This window comes from Carcharodon carcharias, chromosome 4, assembly GCF_017639515.1.
Source record: "Carcharodon carcharias isolate sCarCar2 chromosome 4, sCarCar2.pri, whole genome shotgun sequence".
Lineage (NCBI taxonomy): Eukaryota > Metazoa > Chordata > Chondrichthyes > Lamniformes > Lamnidae > Carcharodon > Carcharodon carcharias.
The window spans coordinates 133,293,885-133,315,206 of record NC_054470.1 but is presented as its reverse complement, the minus strand read 5'-3'; the positions used below and the strand labels follow the sequence as shown (position 1 = coordinate 133,315,206).

At 42.3% G+C, this 21,322-nt stretch overlaps 1 protein-coding gene across 1 annotated transcript in view; it reads left to right on the top strand.

Annotated features, from left to right (window-relative positions):
* LOC121276786 overlaps positions 1-21,322 on the top strand; it is a 113,495-nt gene that overhangs the window by 60,086 nt on the left and 32,087 nt on the right. Inside the window, exon 6 of the mRNA XM_041185331.1 lies at positions 12,237-12,359. Within this exon, the coding sequence (XP_041041265.1) occupies positions 12,237-12,359 (123 nt within the window). The remainder of the gene's footprint in view (positions 1-12,236; positions 12,360-21,322) is intronic.

Genomic DNA, 21,322 nt, shown 5'->3' with positions numbered 1-21,322 from the left:
AAAGAATAAAGACAAAAAATAGAATGATCTTTTGAGCATAAACTTCTCAAATATAAATATAAACAAACAATTTAGCTAGTATGATGGGGGTGATTTTCCCCAGATATTTTTAAGTGCTAACGAATCTCCAAGTTGACCAAAATGGGGTCTTGTGGATGGGGCAGTTGGTCTCTCTGCCCATTTTTTCTTGAATTTCTATTGGTGGGGTGCATGAGTTGCATGCTGGTTCAGGGGCAAACCAGGTATATCGAGACGGACACAGCAGGGAGCCAGTCATGGCCACCTCCACAAACTAGATGAGTGAATAAAAGCCATTAGCGGTACACAGGTGCCATCATATCAGCACACAGGGGAGAATGGTCTATATATTGTTATGATCTCAGTAGAGACCAGTAATTTTTTTTTAACATAGAAGAAATCAGAAATCCCAGTTTTTTTTTACCAAAAAAATGAAGCCACAAAATTTGACTGTTTAAAACAGAATTTTTTTTACTATAGTGTTAAGAAAAGCAGACACTAAATACTATCTTGGCTAATCACCTATACTCTAAAACCCAAAGTCAACATTAGTTAAACATGAATTAACAGGCAAACCGTGGTAAATTATAAACTATAAATTAGAGATTAAATGGCAGATACAATCAAGACAGATCTTATGAATTGGCACAACAGTCTACTCAGTATGTAGGTAATCAAACTCAGACTGAAAGCCGTTCAAAACTCTGTCTTCCTTACAAAGAATTTCAGCTCCTCTTCTTCTAGGATGTAACCTGATCCCCAGCCCACAGCAGCGCACAACCAATCTGAGTTCCATGGGTACAGTCTTCATCAAAAATGGTACATGTCTGTCAAACCTCTTCAACTCGGTCTGGATAGCATAAATCTACCAATGTTATCTTTAAGTAACAGAAACAGCTACAGCTACTGTGTATTTGCTTATTTTCAGTGTCTGTATTTAGCCTCTGTCTTGTTCAACTTGCCTATACTGCACCAGTTGACTCATCAACTTCTGCTCAGACTTGAGGGCTCTCTGCGTCTTTTTATACAAATTTGACCGGGTTCAATCTTCCCAGAAGTTTTGGTTTCCAATCTCAGTTTCCTTAGAAACTGGGAGGGTCAGTTTCCTTTCTCAGTTTCCCTGTTTGCTTCTCTTTTCAGTTCCCTTTTTCATTTAGGGTCTGTCTCAAAAAATACAAGCTTTGAAACTGTGGATTCCATCACAATACGCTCAGGCAGAACAGTGGGTCAGCACCCTGCTGGAATCACAGGGACATAAAAAGAGGAGGCAAGGCAACCAAACACAATTATGAGGCCTCTGGAGCACAAGGAAGCTAGCAATGGGAGCACAACTCTAGATTTTGGGTCCAGTGACGATGAGGAGCAACTCCCTCTACAGGAAGGGTAGAGCCTGGGGCATCAGGAGTACAGAGGAAAGGGACGAGGAGCAGGTAGGCAATGAAGGCCATACCCTGAGCATAGGTTGTACCACAGAAGCTGGAGCTACCTTGAGATGACTGAGAACCAGTACCATAGGAGACTGTGACTTCCAGGCAGATGACCACAGAGATTTGTGCCCTCATCACAGAAGACTTCACACCTCACAGCACTACTTGCAATGCCCTACCAGAAGCCATTAAAGTCACTGTAGCCTTGGACTTCTTAGCCTCTTGCTCCTTCCAAGGAGCCACAAGGACTTTGGTGGCCCCTCATAAGTGGCTGCACCTTGCTGCATCTTGCAGATCACTGAAGCCCTATTTCTGAGAGTTGGACAGTACACACAATTCCAACCAGATGGAATCTTGCAGCTTCAGAGGGCAGTATGTTTCGCGTCCATTCCTGGATTCCCCAGGAGCATGGCCTCATTGATCGCATCCATGTGGCCACCAAGGCACTGACTTGATCCAGTGAGATTCATCAACAGGAAGGGCTTCCACTCCTTTAACACTCAGCTTGTTTGCGAACACAACAAGAGCTTCCGGCATATATATGCTTACTTTCTTGTCAGCCACCATAAATTCTTCACCCGTGACCAGTCCAGGATGCCACAGTTCTTCATTCCATCCTTCAAACTTCATGGATGGATTCTAAGGGACGAGAAATATCCATTGAAGAATGGCTACTCACCCCTCTATGAAAACCCATGACAGAGGTGCTACAAATAAATCTGTCTGCTCACTAGAGGTACTATGAGAGAAGCTGCTCAATAGGACAACCATCAAGCAGGCCATTGGACTTTTGAAGATGCTGTTCTGGTGACTGGAACTGGCAACTGCAGCACACTCCTGCAAGGATCTTGCACATTATGGTGGTTTGCTGCACTTCTCATAACATGGCCCTCCAGGGAGGTCTGGACCTTGAAGATGGTGAAGCACTGGATGGGCACAGCTCATTGGGGAAAGAAGTGGAGCAAGAGCTGCTGGATTCCTGTACCATCACAGGACCAAGCACTGTCAAACCACTTCGGATGGCTGGAGGGGACCACCATTTGGGGCACAAATGACATCCCCTCCAAATATGTCTGTGCTGTGGGTGCCACTGACAGATCAAGGCTCATAGTTGGCTCACATTCTGTGAACATCAATGCTCTGTTCTGAATGCATTCTAAGTGCTGCCATATATGGCTGTCTGGGAAGTTGGCCACTCTCTCTCAATGGATATATTCATATGCTCATAGCCTTTAGCCATGGTGGCACACAGGAGCTGAATGGACTGTCCATTCTCAGTCCATAACCCTGCACTCCCTCAAGAAACTCTGATATATGGGAGGAAAACTGATGTGGCTGATCTAATTAGAGCTTCCTTTCCTGTGAGGTCCTGGATCTGTGCCCAGTTGAGCAGCTCCTCCATTTATTCAGGTCTGTCCACACTGCCTCTGCCTTTCTCACCTCCTCCTGCACTCTCATGACTTGCTCATCACTCAGTGCCACCCTATCTATCTGAGAACCAGGACCCACCAAGCCAATTGTATGTGCGTTGGTGAAGGGTGTGCTTATAAGGTGTGATGGTGCTTGCTCTGATGTTTGCTCTGGTAGTGCTTGGGCTGGTGATGATACAGGAATCGGTCCTTGCACCTCAATGTCAGAACCTGCCGGCCCTATGCCTTTCCTGCTTCATGTTTATTCAGCAAATACATTTTTAAAACACCAGCCACTGTAATGACTACTGTTATAGCTTTAAATCAGGCTTGCTCTGTTTCAACCCCTCTAAATTGACTGCCCAGCCCACCCTCCAGCCAATTAACAGTCAGCCCCCATGAAAATCAAGACTTGTGACTGCTTCTTTCTGGGGTTGGAATTGGGATCTGGAAACAGTCACCTGTTTCTCAGTCCTGGAAGGAAAATGAGGCCCTACATTGGCGACTGATCTTCTTGAGTCTAAATCATTGTAGATTTCTGGACGTGGGTTTGAGCTGTTGCATCTGTCAGTGTGTCCGACCATCTTGTTTCTTTAAACCAAATTTTCTGCCTTGCTAGCTCCGTAATTACCCAATTCTGTTTACATTTAGAATTATTTATTTAAAAAAAATTAAATTTGTGATATAATCATCTACCTGCTCATGCTTCTGCCCAGTGTCCTCTGCCAATCAGTCCTGTTCACTCTCTCTGTTCCCTTAAGCCCTGCTTCAGTACCTTGGCCTGTTGACTCTCTATCTGCATTCCAACAGGAGATTCAGTACTTTATTTAAAATTTGCTGCTCAGCTACCCAAAGTGAAACAACTAAATGGTACATAGAAAATACTTTATCAAAACTATCTGAACTTTCTGTGCAAGCCATCTGCCTCTACTTTGTGATGTCCTCCCTTCCAAGCTCCAAACCTTTTTAGTAGTCTTCCATTACCGTCAACTAAAATACACTGATAAATACATGAACCCCCGGTACCTTCAAATATTGCCAAACCTAAAGCCCTCACTCAAATGCTGCTGTATTATCTGACAGGGTCTTTCTCTCTCTCTCTCTGACCTCTCCCAGTGGTTCCATACTCAAATGTACAAGTCCAATCCTGCCCTAAACCTTGAATGTATACTCACACCTCAAGCCCTTTCATACCCCTAGTACTCTTAGTCCCATTGCTGTTGGAATATGTATCAGCAACACATCAAAGCATAAGAGAAATTTCATCTGCAGAACCTTCATTACATCCTTCAGATTCAATGGAGAGGACCTTCAAACAAATGCTAATGTCCTTCTAGGAAACACAAGCATCCAGGCAAACCTGCAAAATCAACAAATGGCTGTAAACCACCTTTCCCAACAGGCTCTGTTCTCTCAACTCTCAAATGGCCAACATTCCAGAGGAGGACAAAGAAAACAGTAGAAAGACACTCTGGAGTTACCCTTGGAGTGCAACGGCCTTAACCTTAATGACTGGGAGGAGCTTGTTACCAGTCGTTCAGAATGGTGACAATTTGTCCATCAAGCTGCATCATGCTTTGAGTCCCAACAGCTTAATGATGTGCCAGAGCAGCGGCAACGAAGGGGAAAAAAAAGGAAGCAAGCTCTGCACTTGGGATCCCAGTACCTCGTGGGATGTCCTGCCCAATGTGCCCAAAGATCTGTGGGTTGAGAATCAGTCTGTTCAGTCACATGAAGGCCATGCAGAAACTCATGACCCTAAGGAGACTTTAGCCTTGAATCAAGGGACAACTGAACACGGCACTCTTAGTCCCCGTGGTGAACATACGAACGTATGAATTAGGAGCAGAAGTGGGCCATTCAATAAGATCATGGATGATCTGATTTTAACCTCATATTCCTGCCTACCCCAATAATCTTTCATCCCTTTCTTATCAAGAATCTATCTAGCTCTGCCTTACAGATATTCAAGGGCTCTGCCTCAACCACTTTTTGAGGAAGAGAATTCCAAAGGACAGAATATTAAGCTTGTCAGGCAGGCGAGTGCCTGACCCGGCCAAGTGCAAAATGACATGTGATGATGTCGGGCGAGCATCCTGACGTCATCGCGCAGTCCCATGATATTTCATTAGGCGGGCACACGCCAGAGATGGCAGAATGCTCGCTGACAATTAAAAGGCCTATTAAGGCCAATATAAAGGTAATTAAATTGAAATTTATGCTGCCCATAAAACCTTGCAGTTGGCTGGCAGGGAAAAGACCAAGCAGTATTTGCAATTTTTAGGAAACCTCATCCACAGGCAGGATGAGGTTTCCTAACGTAAATAAAAGCCAAATAAAAATTTTACACTTGAATTAAAAACATGACCCTGCTCATGCGACAGAGTCACATGAGGGGACATGTTTTATGACATTTTTATTTTCTTTTTTTTTAAACAGCGCTTCATCTGCCTGAGGCATGGAGCTGCCTCAGGGAGATTATGCAGTGCCTTCTCGCACGCTCGGCCTGCTCGCGCTCCTCCCCCCCTGCCCACACAGGCAGTGCTCAGTGCTGCCGCTCACGTTCCAAATTGGGCGGGCCTTAATTGGCCCGCCAGCATGAAATCACAGTGCGGTGCCGATTGCGGATGGCAGTCGGCTTCCTGACCGCTCCTGTTGAGCCCGCAGGCCAAGGGCAAAATTTTGTCCAAAGGCTCACAGCCCTCTGAGAAAAATAATTTTTCTTCATTTCTGTCCTAAATGGGTGAACCCTTATTTTGAAACAGTGATCCTGAGTTCTAGATTCTCCCATAAGAGGAAATACCCTTTCCCAATTCACCCTGTCCGGGTCTTATATGTTTCAATCAAGTCGCCTCTTATTCTTCTAAACTCCCACAGATACAAGCCTAGTCTGTCCAGTCTTTCCTCATAAGATAACCTACCCGTTCCAGGTATTAATCTAATAAACCTTCTCTGAACTGCTTCTAATGCATTTACACCTTTCCTTAAATAAGGAGACCAATACTGTGTGCAGTATTCCAGCTGTGGTCTCATCAATGCCCTGTATAACTGAAGCATAACCTCCCTACTCTTGTATTCAATTCCCCTCGCAATAAACAATAACATTCTATTAGCTTTGTTAACTACTTCCTGCACCTGCATACAAACTTTTCACAATTCATGCACTCGGACACCCAGATCCCTCTTCAAATCTTCATCTCTGCTCCCAGCCACCAGTCTCTCACTCTCCATATTTTTGTTGCAAATTTTGTTTTCACTTTTATCATTAAAATAGGTAGAGCAGAATTTCAAATAACTGGATATTACACTAAGCCGGAAATGTAATAAATAGAAAGCAGATCAGTCAATCCCAATTTGGTCTGAATTTCTTTGCCCATTTTCCATTCTGAAAATTTGTCGATCCTGACCCTTGTTTTATCTTCAAATAATACTTTCTTAATGATACTAAAAAACAAGAGATCATGAAAAAAATGAAGATTTACCAAATCTTTGAGGCACCAGAGTTTACATTTTCAGGTGAAACAGAGATACAGGTCGGTACCCTTTGTCCGTAAATCCGAAAACCCAACACACCCAAAAGCCGCACTTGTTTTGAACCTCTTTGACCATTAGCATGGGAAGTCTAGCTGTTTGTCTGCATTGTCTACCTTGCGATTTTTGTGGTGAACATGTCAAAAAGAAACTTATTACAGGTACCCTGTATTTATTATTCAGTGATACATCTTACTTGTCTAGCTATTTTATTTACTTTAGACTATAGCTCTAGTATAATGTAAGTTTATAACTCTATTGTAAAGTAAGTTTATATGCAGTATATAAATCCGAAATGCAATTGGCCCCGCATGTTTCAGATAAAGGATAATCGACCTATATTATGTGATAATTTAAAAAGTCAAAATGGCAAGCAATGGACACTGTTATTTATAAATGCAGTGTTGTTGGCAGAACAGATGTAATGTCTGTTAGTTCCTGATTTGTACTTTGTACTATGTTACTTTTTAATAGCGTGAGTTAACTGTAACAGTGCAGTCAAATGAAAGGTTCAGGTGTTGGTTGCCAGGTGACAGCAAAAAGGTTCTCCTGCAGTAAATTGACAGGTTTATGGCTCATCCTTTTGCCTGCTGGGAGAAGGAGTTCAGGAAATGAGTCTCCTGAGGAGCTTGAACTCCCTCTCGGCGCAGGGGTACATACCAGATGGTGATCTTGGCACCAAAGCAAGCTTTGGAATAGGGACTTGATTTAAACCAAGTGATCATCTATTGCAGTTTAGATGCCTCAGACAGAAATCATAAAACAGCTTCCTTGGTTTTTGATTTATTTACCAATAAATAGTAAGGGGAAATTTTCTAAGACTGCTTCTGGGGGAATTAAATCTTACCAGTCAGCAGCACTAACTGAAAATTTAAATGTGCACTGCATACAGTTTTTCAATCAAAATGATAAGAAAATCATAGATATCATGCACCCTGTTTCTAATTTGCACTGTAGGTGAGATTTCCTACTTACAACACTAACTCAAAATTATCTCAGTAAACCCAGTATTTTAAGGACCTTTTGCTGGTCTATTAGTGTATTTTTCTCTTTGTGATGTTTTAAAATTCTTTGTGGCAATTCTTCCTATTTTAAAAGGAATATTTTCTCTAGTGAATACTAAACTATTTAAAATAATTACATATCAAATTTATGGCTGGTAGCCATTTTCCCTCTGTCAAATTTATGAATGATGAGTTCAATTTGGCAATTGTAGAAAAACAGCCAATTACAATTCAGCTGAAATAATTCTGTTTTCATACTTTCTAAGCATCAGATTTGGCACTTAACTGACATGATGGAGTTAACTGACTTTAAACCGGGTTTTGAGTGAAGATAACTTATGGTAGAGCAAGTGCTTTGTCATAGTTTGACAAAGGCTGGGAAAGTGCCAGTTTCTGACAGGATTTCAGTAAAAGCAAATCACTTACCCTGCTTAGTTGAAGTGTAAATCTTCAATCCAACTCCCAATCAACTTTGCAAATTTGAATGGAAGTTTAGGAAATAATTTTCTAATGCAAGCTATGGCTGAGAAGTTAAGAACGGGTGCTAATTCTGCCTGAATCAAAATTTTGAAATTTGACTCTCATAGGGTTTTAATGCATCTGCACCCCCGCCCCATTATATATCCCATCTGATATTTCATGCAGAGATGAGAAATTTCCACCATTTGGCTGAATTCAGACCATGGGATCATGGAATTCACCCTTTTAATTTTTTTTCCAACCTCCACTTCTGCAGAGGTGCATTGGAAATATATCATGCTTTGTACATTTTAGAAAGAACAATGTGACTCTGAGCTTATGAATGCAAAAACAGAAAGTGAACAGACTTGCTACTGATTCTGGCAGAGGGGGATGTGTGTGTGCAGTGTGCCTGCCCCTGGCCGCCTGTGCGATGTATTGACAGGGCTCTGTTGTATGTGGTGCCAAGAGTGCAAACTGCCTGTTGAGGAAGGAGAGATGGAATAGGGCATGTGAACGCTAAAAACCATGGTGTTAGTTCTGAGATTACATGTGGCCTGGAGTGCAAGGCGGCCAGGTGGGCTGGATATCAATGAGCATGGCTGTTGGCTGGGGGAAATCAGATGGCTGGCAGCTGACTTTGAGAGAGTGGAGTTCACAAACACCTTGCAGAGGTACAATTGTGCAGCTTTTATTTCCCCCTGCTGATGGCGCCTGCTTTCCAGACCAGGCCTGTCCTGGGCAAATGTTTTTAACTCTCTCCCCAGTAACTCCAGACTCCCTGTAGGAAAGAACTGGCAAGAGGTCCCTTGCAGACTGTTGTGTAGCCCTGGTCTAAAGGCCTCTCTCTCGGACATGGGATGTGGGTGTCACTGGCTAGTCCAGCATTTATTGCCCATCCCTAATTGCCCTTGAGAAGGTGGTGGTGAGCTGCCTTCTTGAACTGCTGCATTCCATTTGGTGTAGGTACGCCCACAGTGATGTTAAGGAGAGAGTTTCAGGGTTTTGATCCAATGATAGTGAAGGAATGGCCATATATTTCCAAGTCAGGGTGGTGCATGGCTTGGACAGGAACTTCTAGATGGTGGTGTTCCCATGTGTCTGCTGCCCTTGTCCTTCTGCATGGTAGCAGTGGTGGGTTTGGAAGTGCTGTCTAAGGAGCCTTGGTGAGTTCCTGCAGTGCAACTTGTAGATGGTATACAGTGCTGCCACTGTATGTTGGTGGTGGAGGGAGTGCATGTTTGCCAATCAAGTGGGCTGCTTTGTTTTGGATGGTGTCAAGCTTCTTGAGAGTTGTTGGACTTTCACTCATCCAGGCAAGTGGAGAGCATTCCATTAGACTCCTGACTTGTGCCTTGTAGGTGGTGTGCTTATGGGTGGGGGACAGTTTTGCTGAACTTTTGTGTGCCAAACTTGTTTTCTTGGTTATAGAGCGTTGAGTAGTAGGCCTTCCCTCTATTTGTGCCCTAATCTTGTGCTCTCTAAAGTTTTATTGACCAATAAAGAAAGTTGAACTACATCATTGAAAATTAGCATAAACAATTGCATTAACAGAGACATAGAGCATTCAATTTGTAATTTTGTGTTATCAAACCTTGCAAAAAGAGATGAAAATATGAAATTTAGAAACATTGCTTAAATAAGTTTGAAGATTGTGGCTGCCATCCTTCACAGTGATTCAAAGTCCTTAGGTACATAACAGTAATTTATACTTTAAAAAGACCTTTAATGTAATAAAACATCCCAAGGTGGATCACAGGAGCATTATAAAACAAAGTATGACACTGAGACAGAGATGACCAAAATCTTGAGCAAAGAAGTAGGTTTTAAGGTAGAAAGCCAGTTAGAGAGCCAGAGGGTTCATGGAGGGAATTCTAAAGCTCAGCCAGCAATGGTAGGGTGATTAAAATCAGGGATGCTCAAGATGCCAGAATTTAAGGAGCACAGACATTTTGGTGGGTGTGGAGTTAGTGAAGATTACAGAGATAGGGAGGGACAAGGCCATGGGGGGATTTGAAAACAAAGATGAGAATTTTAAAGTGTAGACATTGCTTACTGAGGAACCAATACAGGCCAATGAGCACGGGGGTAATAGATGACTGGAACTGTGTATGATTAAGGATATGGGCAGCAGAGTTTTGGATGACCTTAAGTTTATAGAGGATAGAATATGGGAGATGGCCCTGAGTGTATTAAAATATTCAAATCAAGAAGTGACAAAGACATTGATAAGGGTTTCAGCAGGAAGTGAGCTGAGACGGGCAATGTTACAGAGGTGGAAATAGTCGAGCATAGTGATGGTGCAGTTATGCAGTTTGAACCTCATCTTGGGGCCAGAACAGTCTGGTTCAGCCTCAGAAAGGGCTGAAATCAGTGGTTAGGGAACAGAGTTTGTCATGGGGACCAAAGACAATGGCATTGATCCACAATCCTGATGGTAATAGAAAGTAAACAAAGGAAAAACTAATGGGCAGAATTTTGGCCTTGATGGGCGTGTGGGCCCCACCGGCTTGGTGGCAGGTGGGCAGCCGATCGCTGCTGCCAAAACGGGCCCCGCTGCTATTTTGAGTGGGCGGGCCACCTGATGGGAAACGCTATGCGCTTCCTGTGTGGGAGGGGAGGGATTCGTGCGAAAGAGCGCACATCTCCCTGAGACTAAGTGCTGTCTCAGGGAGAGCGCTGAAAGTTTTATAAACTTCAAAAATAGAAAAATAAAAAAATTATTAACATGTCCCCCTCATGTGACAACGTCACACGAGATGGCACATGTTAATAAATGTTACATAAACTTTATTAAAGTTTTCTAAAACAGACATGAAACTTCATCCTGCCAATGAATGAGGTTTCATGTTTTTTCAGAAGCCCGCTGGGGCTCCTGGCCTGCCCGCCAGCCTTAAGGTTAGACAGGCAGGGCCTTTAATTGGCTTAATTATCCTGCCAATGGCCTCAATTGGCCATTGACAGGTCGGCGGGCGGACAGCTGACTGCGCTGGCCCCCCCCGTGTTCCTGAATATTTAAATGCGGCGGGATGACTTCGGGGATTCCCCCCAACGTCATCCCGCATCATTTTCACATCGGCGAACGGGCTCCGCCCCCAGCTCACTGATGGAAAAATTCAGGCCAATGTTTCTACTCACTGTAAGTTAATAATTCCACCAATTTGAACTGGTTTAGATTATATAAAGTGCTACAATTACATGATTCTTTGTCGCAAAAGATTTCTGACCTTTTTCTCTTTGACTACCAATTTTCAGACCTTTTTGTACATCTGAGTAGAAGGGAAAGAGATTCAGCATTATAGATGCCTGGCCTTTTCCTTTGGCCTAACACTTGAAAAAATTGCATGAAGAATGAGGATTGATGGAAAATAGTACCCATGCTTCTTGGGCTTTTCCAAAGTTTTCAAAGTCATTAGTGAGCACTTAGCAAGCAGGCTTTTTCTACCCACGTTTCTTGAGGCTCATATTTGAAGGGGAAAATATGCTTAATTGAATGGTTACTTCTAAGTTGATTTTCGTTTTATATTGAAAGGCATTATTATTTTTTTCCTGTGGTTTGAACAAGTGCTTTGAAAAGTTGCTTCAAGACAATCCCTCCTCTAAACTAAAAAACTGTGAGTAGTAGGTGGGTTTGTTATTTTATTTTCTGATACATAAAGTAGGATGACAATTGAAATGAATATCAGATTTGTAAATTTTCACTAGAATATGGTAAATAGTTTTCCTTGTATTCCTGCATTATTGAATCTCTTAGGTCATTTTATTTACCAACACCCTAAGGACATAGAGTGGAATCCCCAAGATGTCACCTCCATTGCTTCTTTTGCATTTTTATTCATTTCTCATGAGGTTCAAAGTTTAGCAATTCAGTGCTCCTTCTAACCTGGACTGTCTTTTCATCATGCAGACAATACCATATCCACTTTGGATTCTATAGGGAGGACGGATACACAATCAGCAGATTTTTCTCGTTTTATTCCATGAAATTTTGATAGACAGTAGTAACTCAGTGGGCTGATTTGCTTTAACTGCTGTTGTCATTCTGCCTATAAAAGCTAAAGTAACAAAACCATTCCTCAATTTGACTTAAAGTTATTTATCTGTAATTTCATGAAATGGTACAGTGAATAAAATGTTGGATCGCTTCTGGAAAAAAGAATGCGACTTTTATGAAAGGCTGAACAAGGGATGCTTCTTACTGATAGTACATTTAAAATGAGTTTTCACAGTCTCTGGTTGTAAAATTTGGACAATTAAAGTCCATTTATATTATGCTATTTGTTGAAAGTACATAGCAGTGCATGCAACCATTGTGATTTTTTTTTCTATTTGGAATTAAAATCCAACCAACTTCATTATTCATACAAATATTCTTTAAATTCTTATAGGCAGCAAATGTCAAAAACCTTTCCATGATGTGGCTGATGTCAGGAAGGAATCTGATTAAACAACCAGTGACTCTCCTAGATCTCTGCTATGGCAGGATGGATAACCTGAATCTTCAGCATGTGGTAAGTATAAATGCAAATTTAAGAAGCATTAGTCTAGGCTGTCAGCGTTGAATCATTGCACAGAGCACATTGGATAGTTTAATATTGAAAGAATTACTGAAAGAATTACTAAAGATAACCATTGAACTGTGTAAGAATAAAAACAATTCTACAATTATTATTTACCTTATTATTTATCTCTGGACTCAATATTCCAATGGTTGGCCTTCTATCTTCCACATTCTGCTCATCCAAAACCCTGCTGCCCATATCTAAGACCATTTTACCCACCGCTTGTATTCTTGCTGGCCTATTTTGGCTCTTGGTCCCCTAACACTTCCAATTTAAAATTTTCATCCTTATGTTTAAATCGTTTCATGGTCTCATCTCTCCTAATTTCCATAACCTCCTCCAGCTTTACAACTCTTGCAGAATGCTCCCTTCCTCCGACTCTGACTTCTTGTGCATTCCTTCCTCCTCATCCCACCAATGGTGGAATGTCTTCAGCCTTTGAGACCCCTTACTCTGAAATTTCCTCCCTAAACGTCACTGTCTCTACACTTTCCTCTCCTCCTCAAGTACACAATTTAAAATCCACCACCTTATCCAAGCTTTTGGTCACCCCTCTTAATATCTCCTTCTTTAACTTAGCATCCATTTTTGCTTTTTTAATCATTTTCGAAGCACTTTGGGATGATTTTCTGGATTAAAAGTTCTATAAAAAGGTGTTGTTAACTTCATGGTTAATTGGCACATTTAATGTGATACGCTAAATTTAGTATCATATTTAAGTTATATTGTCACACAAATATTGCTGCATTGTTAAGAAGTAGAATTGTGTTTTTATGTTATGCATTGTAAGAAGGGCCAACCATGTATTTTCCAATGCAAGCACTGTACAACCTTGCTTGCCTGTATAAACATTAAAATCATACAGGTCTTTTAGTTCTTCATTGGAGTGTATAATTTACATACAGCTGTTTCGCTATACTCCACAGAAAGCAAATAACTATTACAATCTAAATTTTTTGAATAACCCCCATGTGCATGCCTGCATGAGAGCTTCACAGCACAAGAGTTTACTGGACTACGATTAGTCAGGATAGAATTGAACTGATGACCATAATCACAATTGAATGTTGGAGATACAGCTCAAATTGTGCAGCTGTGACTGTGACCTTTATGGCTGTTGATTTTTACAAAATCCAATTTTTCCAGCTCTGCTGTATTCAGCACTAACTGCAGATGCAGTGACTTTGAAGTGTCTAATGGAAAAAAAACATTATGTATGTCATAGAAACTGGGGAGAAGAGCACATTGCTTTTTTTTCCCTGTGTCAAGGAGCTGACCTGTCAGTTTCTAACTGGAACAAATTCGCAGTGACAGTTTTCGTTTTCATTGATTGCACTTTGGAGTACACTATTTCAACCTGTATCTTGACTATCAGATTGTAAATTATTCCCATGTTAAATTATTCATGAAGTGTATTCCATCATGTCATGCACCTGGTTATTGACCAAAAGCTATGGACTTTCAAGTTTAGATCTGGATGCTTCCACCACTTCTAGTGATGTCTGTAAAGTAATATATTGTGCTTTAATTGATTCCTTACTTTATATCATTACCCAGGGAGCTAAGATTTGTTTTTGCCAATGAAACAGATTTTATTTTAGCAACTGTTGAAAGGTTCAGCATTGGAGAGAGTGAAGCATTTTAAAAAGAGAGTGGAACATTGCTACTCAAAATTGCATAATAGTTTTATAAATTTGTGCCAGTTTCTTGATGTATTTACCGAACAAGACCCCACTATGTCCTTTGTGTAAGGATTTTGTATTCTTTTACTGGAAAAGGTCTCTTGTCCATGATGTTATGAGTCTCGGAATTCACCCTACCAGATTCCAACTAGCCTGCAGCTTAATAAAAAAATAAAAATACCTTGGGGAATAGCCGTAGACTTAGTTCAGCTGTGGGCAGCTGTTCCTCAAAGAACAAAGGAAAGTACAGCACAGGAACAGGCCCTTCGGCCCTCCAAACCTGCGCCGATCATATTGCGCATCAGCTAAAACATTTTGCACTTCTGGGGTCCGTATCCCTCTATTCCTATCCTATTCATGTATTTGTCAAGCAGCCTCTTAAACACCACTTTTGTACCTGCTTCCACTGCCTCCTCTGGCAGCGAATTCCAGACACTCACTACCCACTGCGTCAAAAACTTGACCGCACATCTCCTCTATAGTTTTCTCCTCTCACCTTAAATCTATGTCCCCTAGTAATTGACTCTTGCACCCTGGGAAAAAGCTTCCGAATATCTACTTTGTCCATGCCACTCATAATTTTGTAAACTTCTATCAAATCGCCCCTCAATCTCCTTCGCTCTAGTGAGAACAATCCGAGTTTCTCCAACCTCTCATCATAGCTAATAACCTCCAGACCAGGCAGCATCCTGGTAAACCTCCTCTGCACCCTCTTGAATGCTTCCATATCCTTCTGGTAATGTGGCGACCAGAATTGCATGCAATATTCCAAGTGTGGCCTAACCAAGGTTCTATACAGCTGCAGCATGACTTCCCAGCTTTTATACTCAATACTCCTGCCGATGAAGGCAAGCATGCCATATGCCTTCCTGACTACCTTATCCACCTGCGTTGCCACTTTCAGTGACCTGTTGACCTGTACACCCAGATCCCTCTGCCCGTCAATGCACTTAAGGGTTCGACCATTTACTGTATAATTCCTGCCTGTATTAGACGTTCCAAAATGCATTACCTCACATTTGTCCAGATTAAACTCCATCTGCCATTTCTCCGCCCAAGTCTGCAACCAATCTATATCCCATTGTATCCTTTGACAATCCTCTTCACTATCTGCAACTCCTCCAACCTTAGTGTCGTCTGCAAACTTACTAATTAGCCCAGTTACATTTTCCTCCAAATCATTTATGTATACTACAAACAGCAAAGGATCTCTGCGGAACACCACTAGTACAGCTCTCCATTCAGAAAAGCACCCTTCCACTGCTAACCCTCTGTCTTCTATGACCAAGCCAATTCTGTATCCATCTTGCCAGCTCACCTCTGATCCTGTGCGACTTTACCTTCTGTACCAGTCTGCCATGAGGGACCTTGTCAAAGGCCTTACTGAAATCCATGTATATGACGTCCACTGCCCTTCCATCGTCAATCATCTTTGTCACTTCCTCGAAAAACTCGATCAAGTTAGTGAGACACAACCTCCCCTTCACAAAACCATGCTGCCTCTCACTAATACGCCCATTTGCTTCCAAATGGTAGTAAGTCCTGTCACGAAGAATCTTCTCCAATAATTTCCCTACCACTGATGTAAGGCTCATCGGCCTGTAATTTCCTGGATTATCCCTGCTACCCTTCTTAAACAATGGAACAACATTGGCCATTCTCCAGTCCTCTGGGACCTCACCCGTAGCCAGTGAGGATGCAAAGATTTTTGTCAAGGCCCCATCAATCTCCTCCCTTGCCTCCCTCAGTACTCTGGGGTAGATCCCATCTGGCCCTGGGGACTTATCCACCTTAATATTCTTCAAGACGCCTAACACCTCCTCTTTTCTGATCTCAACATGATCCAGGCTATCTACACACTCTTACCTAGACAAATCGACTGCTAAGTCCTTCTCTTTTGTGAATACTGATGAGAAGTATTCATTTAGTATCTCTCCCATTTCTTCTGGCTCCACACACAGATTCCCACCTCTGTCCCTGGGTGGGCCTACCCTTTCCCTGGCTACCCTCTTGCTTTTTGCATATGTACAAAAGGCCTTGGGATTTTCCTTAATCCTGGTTGCCATTGATTTTTCATGACCACTTTTAGCCCTCCTGACTCCTTGCTTAAGTTTCTTCCTACTTTCTTTATATTCTCCACGGGCTTCATCTGTTCCCAGCCTTCTCACCCTTACGAATGCTTCCCTTTTCTTTTTGACTAATCTCACAATATCGTTCGTTATCCAAGGTTCCTGTAACTTGTCATGCTTATCCTTCATCCTAGCAGGAACATGCTGGTCCTGAATTCTTATCAACTGACATTTGAAAACTCCCCATATGTCAGTTGTTGATTTGCCCTCAAACATCCGGCTCCAGTCTAGATTCCTCAGTCCCTGCCTAATATTGTTATAATTAGCCTTCCCCCAATTCAGCACCTTAACCCAAGGACTCCTGTTATCCTTATCCACCAGTATCTTGAAACTTACTGATTTATGGTCACTTTTCCCGAAATGCTCCCTTACTGAAACTTTGACCACCTGGCCGGGTTCATTCCCTGATACCAGGTCCAGTATTGCCCCTTCCCTAGTTGGACGATCTACATATTGTCTCAGGAAGCCCTCCTGGATGCACCTTACAAATTCTGCACCATCCAAACCCCTAGCATTAAGTGATTCCCAGTCAATATAGGAGAAGTTAAAATCACCCACCACAACAACCCTATTGCTTTTACATCTTTCCAAAATCTGCCTACATAACTGTTTCTCAATCTCCCGCAGGCAATTGGGAGGCCTATAATAAACCCCCAACATTGTGACTGCACCCTTCCTATTCTGGAGCTCTACCCATATTGCCTTGCTGCATGAGCCCACCGAGGTGTCCTCCTGTCATACAGCGGTGATATTCGCCTTAACCAGCAGTGCAACTCCCCCACCTCTTCTACATCCCTCTCTATCCTGCCTGAAACATCTAAACCCTGGAACGTTTATCTGCCAATCCTATCCATCCTTCAACCAAGTCTCTGTAATAGCAATAACATCATAGTCCCAAGTACTAATCCAAGCTCTAAGCTCATCTGCCTTGCCTGTTATACTTCTTGCATTGAAACAAATGCATTTCAGACCCCCAGTCCCACTGTGTTCAGTAATTTCTCCCTGCCTGCCCTTCCTCTTAGTCCTACTGGCCATATTCACTGGTTCCCAGTCATTTATTTCACCTGCTGACCTATTGCTCTGGTTCCCACCCCCTGCCATACTAGCTTAAACCCTCCCGAGTGACACTAGCAAACCTTGCAATCAGGATGGTACCAATGGTGCCCCTCCAGTTTAGATGCAACCTGCCCTTCTTGTACAGGTCCCAGTGATCCAGATATCGGAAACCATCCCTCCTACACCATCTGTTCAGCCATGTGTTCAGCTGCAGTATCTTCCTACTTCTAGCCTCATTGGCACGTGGCACAGGGAGTAATCCTGAGATTACAACCCTAGGGTCCTGTTTTTTAACTTTCTGCCTAACTCCCTGAACTCCCGCTGCAAGACCTCGTCACTCTTCCTGCCTATGTCGTTAGTACCAATGTGTACCACGACCTCGGCTGTTCTCCCTCCCCCTTCAGAATGTCCCATACCCGATCAGAGACATCCTGGACCCTGGCACCAGGGAGGCAACATACCATCCTGGTGTCTCTTTCACAACCACAGAAGCGCCTATCTGAGCCCCTGACTATTGAGTCCCCTATGACAATTGCTTTTCTGTGCTTTGACCCACCCTGCTGAACAATAGAGACAGCCGTGGTGCCACTGCTCTGGCTACTGCTGTTGTTTTCCCCTAATAGGCCATCTCCCCCAGCAGTATCCAGAATAGTATACCTGTTAGAGAGGGGTCAGCCACAGGGGATTTCTGCACTGACTGCCTGCCCCTTCTAGTGGTCACCCATCTATCTGTCTGTACTTTGGGTGTGACCACGTCTCCAAAACTCCTGTCAATGACGCTTTCCGCCACCTAAATGCTCCTAAGTGCATCCAACTGCTGCTCCAACCGATCCATGCGGTCTAACTCCCTAACACTGCAGCATTAAATGGTGGCTTGAACACTTTAGTGGGTTAGAAGTCATGTTATGCATTAATATTAGTATAAAAATAGTATTGCTAATCTTTGTGGAGTTCAAGTATGTGAATCCAAGCGTGCATCTGTAGAAAATGAAATCCTTGTGTTCCAGTGTAAAAATACTAATATGTATTTGCATAGGCAATAAATTACATTCTATCACTGGTTCCAACATTTTAATTAATAATTGTGGTTTAAGATCCTGTAAATTTTCTATTATTTTTGAATGATTACAAACTTAATCATAAATTTCCTTGTGAAGGTTTCAATAATAAGTGCCTTTTAATAAATAAATTAAAGAAGCAATACAAGAACTGCCTTTGTACAGTACATTGATGTATTAAAGTACCACATTATGAAGCTGTAGGATATAATTGGCTCTGTCCATTCTGTGAAGTGTTTCTCCAAAGGACATGAAAGAAGATGAGCCCTCAATGCGCTCATCCATCTATTAGCACCATTTAACAGAAGCTTTACGCCTACCATCTAAGTTGAAAATGTTATAAGGATCCTAAAAGGGAGAAAATAAAATTACAAAGTTGTGATGAGACCTGTGGAAAACTTTTATTCAGAAAGAATTATAGTTATTATAATTTTTCTTAAGTTTGAATAATGTATTACCCTTTTCTCATGTTGTTTGAAATTTGCAAATTAGTAGCAGGTTGAATGAGTATAAACTTTTACAAAACGTTCTGGTATACATAATTTATTGTAAAAAATGGCTTGGAGAGGTTTTTTTTACTTTTGTAAAATCTTGTATTCGTCCTCAAGAGTTCAATTTATGTTTATTGTTAAAGCCAGTTTTATATTTGGATATTTGCATTATATACTGCTTACTACTTATTGTGCCCTTCTAGAACTGAGGAAATACCAAATTGTATAGGCCCTGTTCACAGAGGCTGACACAGCACATCTGCCCTACTGCTGTCAAATACAGCAATTCACCCATATACAGGAAACACAAAGTGCCCCAACCAACATGATTGAGCAGGCAGCAACCCGACCAGTTTCCAAATGTGTATGTTTAAGTTTGGAAAGTTCAACATATAATGGGTAAATAGGGTGGTCAACAGGACTTTAAACTAGAAAGTGGGGGCAAGGGAAGGGTAAAACTCCAAGAAGTATGACTAATGGGAAACAAAGCAGCAGGTTAGCGTCTGGGGGAGGGTGGAATCAACTTCATGGAAAATTATGAAAAAACTGAAAAGAAAGGAGAGCCCAGGAGAGGGTATTAAAGTCCCCAGAACACAAAATAGGACAGAGTGTTTGGAAAGGGCTAGGAATCTAACTTCAAGCACATCAGATAAAGGGACGACAGTGAGAAAAGGGATGGGAAATACAGGACTGAAGGTGTTGTATCTGAATGCACGCAGTATACGAAATAAGGTAAATGAGCTTGTGGCGCAGATTGAAATTGGCAGGTCTGATGTGGTGGGCATCACAGAGACATAGCTGCAAGGGGATCAGGACTGGGAGCTAAATATCCAAGGATATACATCCTATTGAAAAGATAGGCAGGTTGGCAGAGGGGGTGGGGTTGCTTTGTTAGTAAGAAATGAAATTAAATCGATAGCAAGAAATGACGTAGGGTCAGATGATGTAGAATCTGTGTGGGTAGAGTTGAGGAACAGCAAAGGTAAAAAAAACTATAATGGGAGTTATGCACAGGCCTCTGAACAGTAGTCAGGATATGGGGCACAAGATACACCAGGAGATAGAAAAGGCGGGTGAGAAGGGCAAGGTTACAATGATCATGGGGGATTTCAAAATGCAGGTAGACTGGGAAAATCGGGTTGGTAGTAGATCCCAAGAAAAGGCATTTGTGGAATGTCTACAAGGTGGCTTTTTGAAGCAGCTTGTGGTAGAGCACACTAGGGAACAGACAATTCTAGATTTAGTGATGTGTAATGAGGCAGATTTGATAAGGGAGCTTAAGGTGAAGGAACCCTTAGGAGGAAGTGACCATAATATGATAGAATTTACCCTGCAATTTGAGAGGAAAAAGCTGGAATCATATGTAACGGTATTACAGTTAAATAAAGGCAACTACAGAGGCATGAGGGAGGAGCTGGCCAGAATTGACTGGTAGATGAGCCTATCAGGAAAGACAGTGGAACAGCAATGGCAGGAGTTTCTGGGAGTAACTTGGGAGACACAGCAAAAATTTATCCCTAGGAAGAAGAAGCATGCTAAAGGGAGGACGAGGCAAACAAGGGAAGTCAGGGACAGTATAAAAGCTAAAGAGAAAGCATCCTATACTGCAAAGAGCAGTGGGAAACCAGGGGATTGGGAAACCTACAAAGACCAACAGGGGACAACTAAAAAAGAAATAAGGAGGGAGAAGATTAAATATGAGTGTAAACTAGCCAGTAATATAATAGAAGATTGCAAGAGTTTTTTTAGATATATAAAAGATAAGAGAAAGGCAAAAGTGGACATTGGGCTGCTGGAAAATGACACTGGAGAGGTAGTAGTGGGGAACAAAGAAATGGCGGAGGAATTGAATAGGTACTTTGCGTCAGTCTTCACAGTGGAAGACTCGAGTAACATCCCCAAAGTTCAAGAGAGTCGGGGGGCAGAGGTGAGTATGGTGGCCGTCACCAAGGAGAAGGTGCTAGGAAAACTGAAAGGTCCGAATGTGGATAAATCACCTGGACCAGATGGATTACAGCCCAGAATTCTGAAGGAGATAGCTGAAGAGATAGTAGAGGCGTTAGTGGTGATCTTTCAGGAATCACTGGAGTCAGAGAGGGTCCCAGAGGACTGGAAAGTCACTAATGTAACTCCCCTGTTTAAGAAGGGAGTGAGGCAAAAGACAGGAAATTACAGGCCGATTAGCCTGACCTCGGTCGTTGGTAAGATTTTAGAGTCCATTATTAAGGATGAGATTTCAGAATACTTGGAAGTGCATCGTAAAATAGGGCAAAGTCAGCATGGTTTCATCAAGTGGAGGTCATGCCTGACAAATCTGTTAGAATTCTTTGAGGAGGTAACAAGTAGGTTAGACAAAAGAGAGCCAATAGATGTTATCTACTTGGATTTCTGGAAGGCCTTTGACAAGGTGCCGCACAGGAGGCTGCTCGGTAAGATAAGAGCCCATGGTGTTAGAGGCAAGGTACTAGCATGGATAGAAGATTGGCTGTCTGGCAG